This window comes from Budorcas taxicolor, chromosome 15 (assembly GCF_023091745.1).
Source record: "Budorcas taxicolor isolate Tak-1 chromosome 15, Takin1.1, whole genome shotgun sequence".
NCBI lineage: Eukaryota > Metazoa > Chordata > Mammalia > Artiodactyla > Bovidae > Budorcas > Budorcas taxicolor.
The window spans coordinates 52,049,729-52,066,619 of NC_068924.1; the positions used below are offsets into that span (position 1 = coordinate 52,049,729).

At 38.1% G+C, this 16,891-nt stretch overlaps 1 protein-coding gene across 1 annotated transcript in view; it reads left to right on the forward strand.

The window, feature by feature from the left end:
* Positions 1 to 16,891, forward strand: part of POLD3 (DNA polymerase delta 3, accessory subunit) — a 42,891-nt gene that overhangs the window by 10,265 nt on the left and 15,735 nt on the right. Inside the window, exons 3-8 of the mRNA XM_052652489.1 lie at positions 1,824 to 1,926; positions 5,904 to 5,943; positions 7,126 to 7,258; positions 12,055 to 12,319; positions 12,950 to 13,022; positions 15,079 to 15,244. Of these exons, the coding sequence (XP_052508449.1) occupies positions 1,824 to 1,926; positions 5,904 to 5,943; positions 7,126 to 7,258; positions 12,055 to 12,319; positions 12,950 to 13,022; positions 15,079 to 15,244 (780 nt within the window). The remainder of the gene's footprint in view (positions 1 to 1,823; positions 1,927 to 5,903; positions 5,944 to 7,125; positions 7,259 to 12,054; positions 12,320 to 12,949; positions 13,023 to 15,078; positions 15,245 to 16,891) is intronic.

The following is a 16,891-nucleotide window of genomic DNA, read 5'->3' on the forward strand; positions in this document are numbered from 1 at the left end:
TTGCTTACATTCTTGCCTCAGAACCTTTGAATTTGTTGCTTTTTCTGCCTAGAACATTCTTCGCTGAGATATCCACATTGGTGACTCTGTAACTTCCCACAGGGCTCTGTTCATGAGGCCTTCCCTAATCTTATATAAATAGCAAAACTTCTTAGACACTATTCTTCTAGTCTTTTTTTCTCCCTGTAGATTTACTACCATCTAACTTCTTGTTTGCTTATTATTTGTCTCTCTTTTCTGCAGTACAAACTCTAAATGGGTAAGAACTTTGACTGCTTTGTTCACTATTCTGTCCCCAAGGCATAGAGCATGAAGTAGTCACCCAGTTAAGTTTTGTTGACAGGTGACTTGATTTGCATTTCTGAAACTTCACCTTGGCCGCTTTGTGGATAGTGAAGGGGAAGGGGGTGTGAGGAAGGCATTGACACTTGGAATTGAAATAGTCCAGTCAAGAGATTTGGAGGGCAGGGAGTCAAGGATTACTTGGGAGGTAAAGCTGACAAGATTTGGCACCTCACCATACTGGGAGAAGTGAGGGATAATGACTCCCAGATTTCTGGCTTGGATGGTTTGAGCAGATGATGTTGTTGTTGGGAATAAATGAAGCCAGGGGGATGAATGAAAGGGGTCAAGGAGAGTATGTCGTAAGGTGACCAGTCATCCTTGGTGTGCCCTGTTGGTTTTAGCACTAAAAGTCCATGTTAGGAAAGACCTCAGATCCAGGCAAACCAAGATGATTGGCCACTCTAATAGAGAGTGAAAAGGTAGCTGAAGACAACCCCAGCAGTACAGAGGAGGAGGAGGTCAAGTCTGTGCAGGAAGTAGAGCAGAGCCAATTCAAGAGTGGCAGGAGGTGAGTGAGGCATTGGATCAAGGAAGCTAAGAGAGTAGTCCACAGTGTAGGTTGAGTTTCTCTTGGAACTTTCGTTTCTCGCCATCCTTGGCAGAAGTATGACATATTATAGAGGTTTGGTAAATGTTTCTTGAAATAAACAACACAAATGATGTCTCTTTCCTTGATGTTAAACTGTAAGTTATTGAGGGGAGTCAACTTCTGATGTTAATCAGATCGCAAGGATCAAAACAAATTTAGGGAATGTTACTGAAAGCAACATTATTTCTATAGTGAATGTTTGGCAGTCTTAGGTTAATGATTACTGGGCAGTGTGAGTAAACTGTTACTTTGTGGTTTTGAAACATTGATTCTGAATGATCCTAAAATTGGAATTTCAGAGCAGGACCCTTGTGATCATCTACAAGATGGTTCTTAATGTTTTGGCATAATCCTTCTGCAAATCTGTTGAAAACCTTGAACTATCTCCACCCTCTCCCCGCCTCCTTCCCCTTGCAAAACACACATTTTGCTTACAATACTGAGGGGTGAAGGATTATGGATCCCACGGTAAAAGAATTGCCAATCTCATACAGCCCTCTGTAATTATACCTCAAGATAAAAACAGGCCTAGAAAAACTATTTTGTCTAGGGTCACATGGCTAGATAGTGACTGAACTTATTCTTGATTGATTATTCTAGCCGTTTTATGGCTTTACTTCTTTTAATGCAGGCTCAGTCTCACTTGACCGATTATTAGATTTCTTTTATTTCAGTTGTTTGGTCACTGTGCTGGCTGTATACAAGTTGACCCCACCCTCTATGTTCCATTCATCTTTTTTTAATTCTTTGTCCATGAACAGAGCAAAAATATTCTGTATAATGTTTGATGGACTGTCAGATTTACTGTACCTGACTTTTAAGTCATGAATTAAGAGTGGGTGAGATAAACTTTTACTAATGATTTACTTGTGCATTTTGTTTGTAACAGGATGCTCTATGATTACGTTGAAAGGAAGCGAAAGGAAAATTCAGGAGCCCAGCTGCATGTCACCTATTTAGTGTCTGGCAGTCTCATTCAGAATGGACATTCTGTAAGTTCTCAGAATCTTATAGTGAGTTTAAATGTGTTTGAGCTATTAATAGTGTTATGTAACATAACACAGGGCAAAAACAACAAGATCCAGTATTATGGAAATTTTAAAAAGCTACTTGAAGACAGTGGTTATTTTGAATTTTTAGACTAAACCTAAAACTCTCAAGAAGTTTGGGTAATATCAAAACAGAGACTATTATCATCATTGTACAATTTCCTTAGGCAACAAGACATTCCAGACTGTTTCTGTTCCTCTTTCTTCCTTTTGAAGCTATACTGGGGACAGTGGTGGTTAATTTCCAGCCTGTTCAGATGTCAAGCCACACAGGTGTTCAGCAAGTATAATTATTTTTTAAATGAACTTGATTTTAATTTGAGCTTTCACCCCAGAAGCTCTGCTGAAATAACTCCATTCCTTCTCCTGTACCGGACTGATTCTTGGGAACTTAATTCCTTCTTTCTTGCTTCCTCCCCAAACTGAGGAACACCTCTTCAGTTCTCACTTCCTAAACCTCACCTGAAGGTTCTTTTGCTCCCATACCACTAGCCCTAGAGAATTTAGCCCAAGGATCAAGATCCTCAGAGAATCACGGATGCATGTTTTCCTCTTCTCTTTTGACTTTCCCTGTGACTCGTAAGTTCAGAAGCCATATTTATCAAAATACTTACTGGATTTGTCTTGTATCAATAGAGTCTTAAGAATGTGAGATTCCAGACTGGAATGGCAATTTAGTGATTTACAAGGAGAAACAGAACTATGATCAATGCAAAGAAATAGAGGAAAACAACAGAATGGGAAAGACTAGAGATCTCTTCAAGATAATTAGAGATACCAAGGGAAATCTCATGCAAAGTTGGGCTCAGTAACGGACAGAAATGTTACGGACCTGACAGAAGCAGAAGATATTAAGAAGAGGTGGCAAGAATACACAGAAGAACTGTACAAAAAAGATCTTCACGCCCGAGTTAATCATGATGGTGTGATCACTCACCTAGAGCCAGACATCCTGGAATGTGAAGTCAAGTGGGCCTTAGGAAGCATCACTACAAACAAAGCAAGTAGAGGTGATGGAATCCCAGTTGAGCTATTTCAAATCCTAAAAGATGTTGCTGTGAAAGTGCTGCACTCAATATGTCAGCAAATTTGGAAAACTCAGCAGTGGCCACAGGACTGGAAAAGGTCAGTTTTCATTCCAATCCCAAAGAAAGGCAATGCTGAAGAATGCTCAAACTACCGCACAATTGTACTCAACTCACATGCTAGTAAAGTAATGCTCAAAATTCTCCAAGCCAGGCTTCAGCAATACTTGAATGAACCATGAACTTCCATATGTTCAAGCTTGTTTTAGAAAAGGCAGAGGAACCAGAGATCAAATTGCCAACATCCGCTGGATCATCAAAAAAGCAAGAGAGTTCCAGGAAAACATCTATTTCTGCTTTATTGACTATGCCAAAGCCTATGACTATGTGGATCACAGTAAACTGGAAAATTCTGAAAGAGATAGGAGTACCAGACCACCTGACCTGCCTCTTGAGAAACCTGTATGCAGGTCAGGAAGCAACATTTAGAACTGGGCATGGAACAACAGACTGGTTCCAAATAGGAAAAGGAGTGCATCAAGGCTGTATATTGTCACCCTGCTTATTTAACTTATATGCAGAGTACATCATGAGAAACGCTGGGGTGAATGAAGCACAAGCTGGAATCAAGATTGCCGGGAGAAATATCCATAACCTCAGATATGCAGATGATACCACCCTTATGGCAGAAAGTGAAGAAGAACTAAAGAGCCTCTTGATGCAAGCGAAAGAAAGAATGTGAAGTCGCTCAGTCGTGTCCGACTCTTTGCGACCCATGGACCCCTACCAGGCTCCTCAGTCCATGGAATTTTCCAGGCAAGAGTACTGGAGTGGGTTGCCATTTCCTTCTCCAGGGGATCTTCCCAACCCAGGGATCGAACCCAGGTCTCCTGCACTGCAGGCAGATGCTTTACTGAGGAGAGTGAAAAAGTTGGCTTAAAGCTCAACATTCAGAAAACTAAGATCATGGCATCTGGTCCCATCACTTCATGGCAAATAGATGGGGAAATAGTGGAAACAGTGAGAGACTTTATTTTGGAGGGCTCCACAATCACTGCAGATGGTGATTGCAGCCATGAAATTAGATGCTTACTCCTTGGAAGGAAAGTTATGACCAACCTAGACAGTATATTAAAAAGCAGAGACATTACTTTGCCAACAAAGGTCCATCTAGTCAAGGCTATGGTCTTTCCAGTAGTCATGTATGGATGTGAGAGTTGGACTATAAAGAAGGCTGAGTGCCAAAGATTGATGCTTTTGAACTATGGTGTTGGAGAAGACTCTTGAGAGTTCCATGGACTGCAAGGAGATCCAAGCAGTCCATTCTAAAGGAGATCAGTCCTAGGTGTTCTTTGGAAGGAATGATGTTGAAGCTGAAACTCTAATACTTTGGCCACCTGATACAAAGAGCTGACTCATTTGAAAAGACCCTGATGTTGGGAAAAATTGAAGGCAGGAGGAAAAGGGAACGACGGAGGATGAGATGGTTAGATGGCATCACCGACTCAGTGGACAAGAGTTTGAGTAGGCTCCGGGAGTTGGTGATGGACAGGGAGGCCTGGCGTGCTGCAATTCATGGGGTCGCAAAGAGTTGAACATGACTGAGTGACTGAACTGAACTGAACTGAATATCCCCTAAGGCAGCGTTTAGAGATACTAAACTGTCTCAGCTGCCATGTTTTCTCCTGAGGGTACCAATTATTGTTTTTAGGGCTCCTTTTGAGTTTAAGTGATTAGCTCCTGATGCTCTTTTTCTTATAAGCTCTGTAATTTTTATTGTACAATTTTGCAGAACATGACATTTTTAAGAATTTTTTTTTTAGAAGAAAATGCATTATGAAGACATACCAATATTCTCAGTTCAAATTTACAGTTACATTTTTTAAAAACTTAATTTTATATTACTCTTTTTTTCCTTATGTTGTAAACTTTGGTTGTCCTAACATTAAAATGAACATGTATTTGCTTTAGCTAGATACATGAGATTTAGAAAAGCAAAACCAATAATTTTACTGACAATATGATGACTAAAGGCAGTTTAAGGTTTGTAAGTGATCCCGAGCATTACTCTGGCAGTTATAGAAATATTCCTTTTTTTTTATAATGGGCCGACCCCAGAAATATTTCTCATTCTTCGTTATAGCCACATGATCCTACGTTGATGGATATACCTTAGTTTATTCAGCAGTCCCTTATTGATAGTTATTTGAGTTATTTACAATCTGATTATTTTCTCTGTTTTAGAAGCTATATGTTAGCCCTTTGTGATGTAAGTTGTAGATATTTTTCCCACTTGACCATTTGTCTTTTTACTTAAAATTGTTTTTTTTGTTATCCAAAAATGATTTGTTAGTTTTTATGGATAATTTCAGTTACTTCTGGGTTTTGAATTGCAGTCAAGAAACTTTTCTTTATTCTCAGGTTATATTAGTTTGTAGAAGACTTCACCCATAGTTTCTTCTTGTGCATATATGGTTTAATTCTTTACTTTTAGATCTCTGATCCATTTAGAATTTTTTTTTTTTGTATGGTATGAGACAGATCCAATTTTTAACTGGTTCCATATGATTATACAGTAATTCTCGTTATGTTACTTACTGAAAATTCCTCTTTTCCTTGCAGTAGGCAAAGTGCAAGTTAGAGACGCTGTTTTTTTTTAATTTGGGTTTTTTTGTTTTTGTTATTGATTTACATAAACTCTCTCACTTTCCTTAACCTGATTGAGAAGTTTTAAAGAAAGCAAGTTAAAAATGAGTCTGGAACATACGTTTTCAGAAGAACCTAATGTTTCTAATTTTACATCCCAATGCAATTGAATTATTGGTAAGGAAACTTTAAAACTGCAAGTTGCACAATTAATACTTTAAATACTAATGAAGTGTTATTTCCTTACAGTGCCACAAGGTTGCAGTAGTGAGAGAAGATAAATTGGAAGGTAAGTATTTTAGCGATTTAGCAAGTTTTTCCTCTTAGGGCATCAGTGTCATTAACATTGCATATATATTTAGCTGTTTTACTGGAGAGCCATATATTCTTTTATTAGTAGTTTCTGAAACATGTTAAAATATGATACTCCACTAACTTACCATTTTTAAGGCCAGTAGCTGCTAACATTTATAAAGCACTTTTATCACAGAATTTCAAAACTCATGATAGACATGTAAAACACTTATGAATACCATATGGAACACCTCATTAACTATAAAAAGACAATGATCTCTAAATATTGTGTTGTATTCCATAGCAATTTTTTAGGAAGAAAATTAAAGAATGATTTTATAAAGTCAGAAAGGCATAGTATAACTTCTAAGTTAAATTTGTCTACCCACTTCAAGACTGTTAATGCTACTGTTCTATTTTTTGAATACCCAAGTCAAAGGAATTTTGTAACAGCCATGTGATCTTGGATGTCTCAAGACAAAACCCAGTGTCATACTTTGTATATAAAGATGCTTACCACTGGAGTGTTTTCTTATAAATTAACTGAACTATTCAATATAGTGAAAATGTCCAATATTTTCTTTCTGAATTCCCACAGTGGTAGATTTATTCATTCAATAGATACATAGTAAGTATCTACTCTATGTCAAGCTCTATGCTAGGCACTAGGGACTTGGAACAAGTGAGGCATGGTCCCTTCCATCATGGAGCCTAAAATTTCTTCTTGTGATTTTCCTCTGAAGACTTATCTGATTAGTAGTAGTATTGTTTTAGTTTCTTTTTATAAACTAAAATCGAAGACTTCTCAGGTAGAAATTACTTATTCCTCAGTTGCTGTGTATATATGCTAGAGTATAAGATTCTACCCTGACTGGATTAAAAAACAACATCATAGTGTCATCAGTTATCCATTAATATTTACTGAGTATCCACTGGATGAGTGATACCCTCACAGTACTGTACTTAGAACTGACTCATCATCACCTACCTATCATCATGTCCTTGTCACAGACAGAGGAGTTGATACTATACTGTATATATGACTCTTTGGCCTTTTAGAGCTTTTTTGGACCACCACCGATTACAAATGGTGTTAATGCAGAAGGGTTTCTTGTTAAAGTCCCCACATGCTATGAAGTTTGTGTATTAACAGACTGCTTTTCCTGTTGACTTGTAGCAGTGAAGTCCAAGCTAGCAGTGACTGCCAGCGTACATGTGTACAGCATCCAGAAAGCCATGCTGAAGGACAGTGGGCCTCTGTTCAATACCGACTATGACATCCTTAAAAGCAACTTGCAGAACTGCAGCAAGTGAGCTCCTTAATGTTCCTTGTGGGCTTCTTTACGAATTGATTTTGTAAGATGTTTACACAGTGGCTGCCTCTTAAGAGTGAGCGCCAAGTCTAGTAAAACCTCATTTATCTTGCAGTAAGACACATGCCTGGTTTTATTAGTACATCATAAGGTGAAAAATAGCCACAACCCATATTGCAAACCCCAGTAGACTCCCCATAAATCTACTTCTCATGTATTTATCCTGTCACTGCCACCAGAAATGTTGTTTGTTGTGCCCCCTCATTACTCCTTTACCCCAGTCTCTGCTTGTCTAATTCCTGTCCGCCCTTCAAGAACCAGTTGACATGTTGTCCTTCAAAAAACTATTCCTAATTTGACATCCCTCTACCTCCCATCCAAAATCAGTTGATCTTCCACAGTTAGTATCAGATCTTATTCATCTTTTGTATCCTTCACAGCATGGGGAGGAGGTGGACTATAATGTACGTGGTTTTGGAAACTAATGGTCGTGGGCTGGAGTTTTTACTTCATTGCTAATGGCCCAGTGGCTTTGGACAAGTTACTTAAACTCGTTTGGGCTTTCGTTTCATCATTTTTAAGTTGGATATAATAATGCCTACTTTGTGAGGTGGTATGGAGGGTTCAGAGCAGATTCTCAGACATATATTGAACACCTACTACTTTGACATGCACTAAGCAAGATAATTTGAATTAATTCATCAAAGATCTGAGAGTACGTGTGACATGCCACATACTGTAGGGTGACTGTAGCCTGATGCCTGCTTGTGGAACTGATGGTCTTATGGGAGGCAGTTACAGGATAGTGTGACAGTGCTACAATAGGGATAAGTGTGTAGGAGGATGTTGAGGGGCCACTCATCCCCGCCTTTTTTGTTGGGGTGGAGTGAAGACTGAAGACAGAGATGGCTTGTAGAAGAGCATGCATCTAAGTTGAGGCTTAAAGGCCTAGTAGAAGTAGCCAATCAGAGGGAAGTGGGAGAGGAAGGACAGGGCTGAGAGGAAACACGATGCTTATGCAGAGCCCCAGTAGTTTTCTATACCTGAAAACTAGAGTGAGGGGCAGGAAATAATGATGCAAGGAGTCAGACACTATGCTTTGACTACTAGGATAAGTTTAGGCTTTATTGCACAGGGGAGCCACTGAAGATTTTGAAGCAAAGGATTGAAGTGATCAGAACTGTATTACAGAAGGATCACTCTGGCTGTGATGGTGAAAGTGGATCTGAAGGAAATAATCTGCACACAGGCCAGTATGAAGGAGAAATGTTGCAGTGATTCAGGGTAGAGATGATAGTCTCTGAAGTATCGAGTTGGTATTGGGAGTGGAGAGGTACCTAGGTTAAAGAATCATACCATCAAAACCTGGATGGTTTGGTAGTGTTAAGGGACCAAGAGAGTGTGTTATGGTGGAGATGGGGGTTGCTTCATGACATCAAGGATGATGGCCATGTTTCTGGTTTGAATTGCTGGATGGGTGATGATACTGTCACTAAGAATGGGAATATATGAGGAGGAGCAAGCTTTGGGAGAAGGGAAAAATGATGAATTGGGTTTGGATATGTTAAGTTTGAGTACCGGATGGGGAGTCCAAGTAGAGATGCCCAGTGCAATAGATACGGGGGTCTAGAGCTAAGCAGAGAAATAGGAGGTAAAGATAGACATTTTGGAATCCGAGAAAATAGGTAATTAGTTGGGCTACAGCAGTAGATACAGTCATGCAGAGAGAATATATAGGATGAAAGAAGAGCAGAAATTTAAACTCTAGCCACAGTTACTATCTGTGTAACCTTGGGCAAATTATTTAACCTTTCTACTTCATTTTCCTGAAATGAAACTAATAATAGTATCATCCTCAAGGTTGTAGGGGCTTTCCTGGTGGCTCAGACAGGAAATAATCTACCTGCAATGCAGGAGACCTGGGTTTGATCCCTGGGTTGGGAACATCCCCTGGAGAAAGAAATAGCAGTCCTCTTCAGTATTTTTGCCTGGGAAATTCATGGACAGAGGAGCTTGGTGGGCTACAGTCCTGGGGTCACAAAGAGTTGGACACGACTGAATGACTAACAGGGTTGTAGAGGATTAAGTGAATACATACTTGTAAAGCACTTAGAACAGTGCTTAGCACACAGTAAGCACTATTTAAGTAACAGCTATTTTTTAAGGGGTGGGCAGAAAAAGAGGGACCTAAGCGGAAGCAGCCAGAGATAAGAGGAAAATCAGGAGTGTATGGAGTTCTAAAAACTTAAGAAGAGAATTTCAAGGAGGAGGGACTAGTTGACAGTATCAAACCTTGTTGAGAAGTGGAATGTAATAGGAACTGAAAAGTGATGGCCTTAGTAAGAGCAGTTTCAGTGGAGCAGCCAGATTCTGGTCACCTGGGTAGATGGGGATACAGGGAAGTGAGATAGCAAATAGGGACAACTTTCTAGGAAATTTGATGGTAAAACAAAGGAAAAAGAGAGATAACCTGCTACAGAGGAATTGAGACTTGAGGGTGGGGGAAATGTATCCATTTTTAAAGTTGAGAATGCCTTGAACTTGTATTATTAGTAAAGAGCCATAAAAAGAAGAAATGGTTGACGATGCTGGAAGAGGTGGATTAACTGATACAGTTGGGTCCATATCCAGGTGGATATAGAATTGCCAAAAATAATTTCTGTAAGTTCCATGAGAATAGGGATTGTTTATTTAGTTAACCACTGTATCCCTAAAACAGTGCCTGGTGACTATTAAATAAATAATTGTTGAGTGAATTAATGGTAGACATTGACTCTTTTTTTCTTCTGTTTAAAACCTTGACTGTAATGGGCATACAAATATTTGTTAGATAAATATAATTATACTGCTAAAGAGTAATTTATGTCTGGTGTCTTTCAGAGAAGGATTATAAGAAAACATAAACACCCTGATATGTTTATGTAATTTATTAGATTTCAAAAATAATCTGTATTCAAATCTAGTTTTGGCATGTCAAGCTCTAAAAATCAATTCTATTGTATCTAGCAAGTAAGGAAACTAGAATAAAAGTGACACAAAAGTCCAAAATTAAATCTGCATAGAGACCACTAAAATAAACATGGCAAGTAGAAATGTGATAGTAGGAGGCACTTGAATGAAACTTTACTTCAATACTTAAAGTGTCCTCAGCAGAAATGTGGAGAAAAAATAGAAAAGAAATGTGAAGAACTTATTTCCAATAAAGAAGTTTGTGTTTGGTCCTGAGAATTATGGGTCAACTGAGATCTGACTCATTGTTTCATGTGTTTTAAGAAGTGCTATGACAGGAAGAAAGCTGAAATTTTAGATTGACCAGGTTCTTCTCTCTTCAGACGTGGTCCCAGTCTAGCTTGGTCTCTTCCTCATGGCCAGTTTCTGGTCCTGACCCTAAGGTGTGGAAATGTAGACCAAATGGAGAAAGAGTTGTCTTGGGGCCAACTTTAGATGCTGACAGTGAACTAAAACATTGTTCTTTCCTGTGCATGGCAGCGTTGCAGGCCCAGAGAGGAAGAATGGTGGTTGAAAGGAAATGACTTCCGTCTGTTCTTAACTCTGATGCACTAAGTATTTGTGTTAATGCGAGGTTTTCCTGTGTAGACTGTAATAAATCAGTGGAAGGGTTCTGGAGCTGTGAACTCTAGCTTGGGGGCTGTTGAGCCTTAAAGTTACTTCAAAAATTAAATGATTTTATCCAGGTTTCCCCTTGGGCCAGTTAATCTCAAAGTTGTGCCTGGTTGATCTCTAAGGTAATTGCTATCATCACGTAGTTTCTCAACCTGCATCTTCTCCCATCCCGAGTTGAGATGATACACTAAAGAAGGGAGAGAAGCCAGAAGACTCACTTTCACTGTCTTAAATAATCTGTCTTTGAATCTGTGTTTGTATGTGCCAGGTCTTGTACTAGGTACCTGAAATACAAACGATGAATAATACACTCATCCTCAAGGAGCTCTCACCTATCCTCAGTAAGCAAAAGACTGAGGGAAATAAAATGTTGTTCTTTGTCAGGAAATGTTGGAAAACTTTGCTTTAAGTACAACCATTTGAGAAGGATGGATCAGTTACCCATTCACAACATAGAACACTATATTATGGACTTTCGTGAAACAGGCACATCTACAATGATGACAGAGGAGGAGATGAATGTTCCCTTTAATATGGCATGCAAATTGTGCCAAAGTTTTCACTTGGCTATGGGCATACTTCTCTGGTGCTATTAGTTGAGATTATTATAAATTATTAACAAATGACTATAAAGGACCACAGGTTACAGGAGCTAGTGGCTCTGTTCCCAGCTTATTCCGTGTTCTAAACCATGATCTATTCTGGTCAGGAGAGTTGCCAGGAAATTTGTTAATACTTAAAGCTTTAATTTTGAGTCAGTCAATATTCATGGTATATCTAGCCCTATAAGGTGGAGGGTCTTTAAAAATAAACCATTTGGTTTACCAAAGTTGGTGAAATTACTAATATTTTCTTATTGTTTGGTATATTCTCACTATTTTGAATTAGGATGCTTTTTCATAAAAGCAAAAATACCTGTACAATTTGGTAGAAGACACCTGTTTTCAGTCTTAGTTTTATTACCAACAAGATGTATAATCTAGGACTTCACTCACCTTTCTCAAGTGTGCAAATACTTGTTGCACTAACTTATTTCTAAAATCCATTTTAGTTTTACAATTTCCTAATTTTATAGTATTAGGGTTAGAAAGTATTGTGTAGAAGAGGCAAGAGTTTGAAAATAAGGTTTGATATTGACAGTTAATTTAATGTAACATTTCTGTCCTCAGGTTTAGTGCCATCCAGTGTGCAGCTGCGGTCCCTAGAGCTCCTGCTGAACTCTCATCTTCTGAAAAGTTTGAGCAGTCAGATCCTCCGGTGTCACCTGAGACGCAAGCCGGGAACGAGTTGACCACCAATGGTCATGGCCCACCTGTCCCCAGACAGAGTCCCCAGCAGCCCAGAGGGATCATGGGCATGTTTGCTTCTAAAGCTGCTTCTAAAGCCCAAGATGCCAGTAAGGAAGCCAAAACAGAGGCTAAAGAAGTAACGAATGTAAGCCTTCTATAAAAATGCTTTTACAGCTCAGAATGGGTAACTAGAGAAGCGTTTAATAATTCCAGTGGTTGTAGTTTAATTATATAAGGTTCTGATATTTAGTTCTAGTTTTTTCTACTTTGGTGTAAATTGTTTAATTCTTGGGCCGATAGTTTGATCTTTGTTTAAATCCTCATTTTCCGTTCTGTGAGGGAGAGATCATCTTGTTAAGTAATTTGGATGTCATATTGCTGTTAAGTGGTAGAATCAGAATTCAGATCCATTTATGATGATTACAAATGTAGTGTTCTGGAGGTTTTTCCCCGTTTTGTACCATACTGCCTCTGATCTGTTTTAATTCTGTTAAAGTAAGTAGTTTTTTTAAATACAATAAAAAAATGTTTAGGCACATTCATGGATAATAATTTTATAAAAACTATGAGAAACTAAGCTTTGGAAATGAATACCAAACACTGTGTGGTCTGGCTTTGTTCTTATACCTAGTATCTGTACTCATTTTGGCATGATAATATAGAGGCTCTATGATCATGACAGTGTCTTCCATTATTGACATTTTTGACTGTTTCTTGAGGAGCAGCCTAAACACAGAAAAAAAATCATGTGTGTTTTCTTTTGATTTGCTTTCAGGCATCTTCGGTAGGCCCCAAGGCACCAGGGAAGGGGAATGTCATAAGCAATTTTTTTGGAAAAGCTGCTATGAGTAAGCATGTTCTTAGGTTCCTTTGACTAATATGTGAATGTTAATATAATAACCTTTTATCTGAGGTGAAGGCCACCTTGTACAGTTTTTACCCACCTAACACACTACTATGTGGTTTTCCTACATCCTGACATAAATTTGCAGTCTACAAACCTGTGTATTGATGAACATAACCAACTGAAACAGTGGATTTTATGGGTGAGCTGGGTTTGGTTCAGATCTCCTGAAGGATAGTTTACTTATTTCTGATTTTACTTCCTGCCTTGGAAAGAGAGTTAAATATTTGTTTCATAGGGTTCTTGAAAATGAGTGATTAAAGTAAAAGGGAAGTTGCTTGGTTAAACAGTGTAGTGTTAATATCTTGGATGCTTTGTCAGTTTGCCTGGTATGACCATTCTGTTTCCTAAGGGGCTACAAAAACAAATTTTTTGCCTTTCTTATTTTTGCAGATTACTTACAGTAATGAACTAGACTTCAGTTTGAATTAGGAGGGCCCAGGTAGTAACAGCCATTTATAAATATTTACATTTTGAGAAAGCAGATCTCCTTTATTTAAAAATATATATTTGGGTGAGAATTCTTTCAAATAAAAAGAACCAATAATCACATATTTCCGTACTTCTCATATCAAATACACATCCCCTGAGGGTATGTGGCCAGAATACCAGGAAGAATGCAGGAGTTGAAGGGTAATTATGGCACACTTCTTGGAGCATAATGCTTTACAAAGATTCTGTGGGAAGCATTTTTGTTACATGCCTATGCAAGCAAAATTAGTCAGAAATCTGCTTTTCTCTGATGGTCAAAGTGGCAGTTAGGGGATAGATTGGGGTGATAGTTTTTTTATTTTCCATAAAAGCTATCAGAAAACATTTTTATATTCTAAAAAAAAATAATGAAAATTTGCTACTTTCAGGTTACTGGAAAAGCATGATTGTATTATTTCAGGCCCAATGCATAAGGCCAGTGCAGGAGATACAAGAGATGCGGGTTTGATCCCTTTGAGGAGGAAATGGAAACCCATTCCATTATTCTTGCCTGGAAAATCCCATGGACAGAGGAGCATGGTGGGCTACAGTCCATGGGGTTGCACAGAGTTGGACATGACCGAGCACATGTACACACACAGTGCATAAGGAGGGCTTCCTCCTTCTATGAAAACATCATGCTAAGGTCTGTCATCTTATGAATGGATAACAGTATGTGACAGATGGAATTTTTTCAGCTATAAAAAGCAATGAAGTATTGATACATGCTACAAAATAGATGAACCTTGAAAATGGCAAAATAGAAGCTGAACACAAAAGGCCACATGTTACATGATTCCGTTTATACAAAAGGTTCAGAATAGGCAAACCTATAGAGATAGAAAGTCTATTAGTGGTTGTTAAGGGATGGTGTGTGGAGTACAGGATTTCTTTTAGAGGTGATGAAATGTTCTAAAATTGGATAGTGGTGTTGGAATTAAGAAGCACTGAATTGTACAGTTTATGAGGGTAAATTTTATGATATATGAATTCTGTCTTAGTAACAAACACCTTAATGTTTTATATATTTTTAAAAATTGCAGCATTGGTGACAAATTAGAAAGTCGTCATCTGTTATCTTTCTTTGCTTAAAAAGGTGTTTCATATTTTTTTGAGTATAAAAAGGAGATGCTTTTCTGCTGTCATAATTCATAAGCTGCATACTCTTGGGAAACATCTTTAATCCCTCTGACTCTTAATTTCCTCGTCTAACAAATGAGAATGTTGGTACTTCATAAATTTGTATTCATTTTTTTCTAAGTCCTACTTTTACTATCATTTGGCCTGGGGGCTATGATATAATGAGGGATTAGCAGGAGGCAGAAATGAAAACAGTTTCAACTAGAGTGGTAGTTGGAAAGGAGAAATGTTCTCTTGACTAGACCATGAGCTGTTAGGACGGGGACTGTTTTTCATCCCTTTAGCCCATGTTCCTAGTATATTACCTGGCACTTAGTAAACTGTCAAAGGAATGATAAATTAATATTACACGATGGGGTTATATATCATCTGCTATACTTTATTTATAGATAAACTTAAAGTCAATTTGGATTCAGAACAAGAAGTGAAAGAAGAAAAAAAAGTGGAGCAACCTCCACTGTCTGTCACTGAACCAAAGCTGGCAGCCCCTGTGGGCCTGAAGAAATCTAGCAAAAAAGCAGAGCCTGTTAAGATGCAACAGAAAGAAAAAAAAAGGTAGGAAAATTTTGTTGCTTGTGAGGGAAGAGTGTCTCTGCTGGGGGTGAAAAGGTCTGTTTGGGCTTATTGACAGGCAGGCAGTGTTCAGTTGAGTACTAAATCCTACTTAATGCCTTAGGGATACAGCTGTATAACCAAAATAAAGAGAGACGCTCCGTAGCTTATCTAGTGAAGCAGAACTTGAATCAACCAGTTCGGATAACGTAGAGCCCAAAGCCAGTGTTTTTGGGCCCCATTGATCTAAATTGATGGTCCTCTCTCCTTTACTTCAGTTTATATTTGTGGACATGGCCTAAGTGTGCCTGAGCATATGTCTCTGTGTCTGCTTTTCACCTTAGATTGCCAGATGAGGGTTTAAGTGAAATTTAAGAGAAAAAGTTCTTTGTTTTCTTTTTGTATCAATGAGTTTATTTTTCAAGTGGTAAAATGTAATTAGAAAAGAAAATAAAAAGCACACAAGCTGTTAAAAATGAATCCAGGAATTTGAGACACTACCTCATAGTTGGTAGGAACTGGTGTGTTGAAAGAAATTCTAAAGGACACTGTCAGCACTGATAGGCCCGGAAATACTTAACTTTTGTGGCAAGGTTGCAGCCACTTTATTAGAAAACATAAACAAAATGCTGAAGTTGCAGAGGGTCAGAGCTCTGTCCAGTGGGCCTCACCTCCTCAGAACGTGTGATATGGATGGATTAAAATGTCTCCTACCATGAGTACAACACTCACTGATGGTTATTGCCAGGATCACATTCAGTATTTCACCACCAAGTGGGATGTTAACTGTATGTTTTTAACACATGGTCTTCCCTTGTGGTTCAGCTGGTAAAGAATCCGCCTGGCAATTGAATCTGCGGGAGACCTGGGTTCGATCCCTGGGTTGGGAAGATCCCTTGGAGGAGGGAAAGGCTACCCACTCCAGTATTCTGGCCTGGAGAATTTCATGGACTATACAATCCATGGGGTCACAGAGTTGGCATTTTAATACATGAACTTCACCAGATTCAGAAAGCTCTTTTCTGTTCCTAGTTTGATGTTTTATAAAATGAGTGTTGAATTTTGACAGATACTTTTCCTACATTTATTGAGGTAATGTATGGTGTTTCTGTTAATGTGGTGAATTACACCGACTGGTTCTCGAATTTTATTTTATTTTTTTTGGTTCTCGAATTTTAAACCAACCTTGCATTCTTGAGATAAACCTCACTTGGTCATGATGTGTTATCCTTTTTATATATTGCTAGATTTGATTTGTTAATGTTAAGAATTTTTTTTTTTTGCATCTACATTTATGGGGGTATAATCAGTTATATTATCTTTGCTGGTAATGTCTTTATCAGATTTCAGTATCACAGTTACGCTCATTTCATGTGATTAGTTAAGAGGAGTTTCTTCTTCCTCTGTTTTCCAAAAGAGTTTATGTAAGATATGTATTGTTTATTTCTTAAAAATTTGATAAAATTCACCAGTGGATCTAGGCTTGGAGCTTTCTTTGTGGGAAAATTTTTATTATGAATTTGATTTCTTTAAATAGAACTATTCAAGTATATCTTTATTCTTTTGTGGTCAGTTTTGAATGTGTTTTTAAAAGAATTTATTTCATCTAAGTTAAAATTGTTCTTAATATATATAACCTTATTCTTTGAA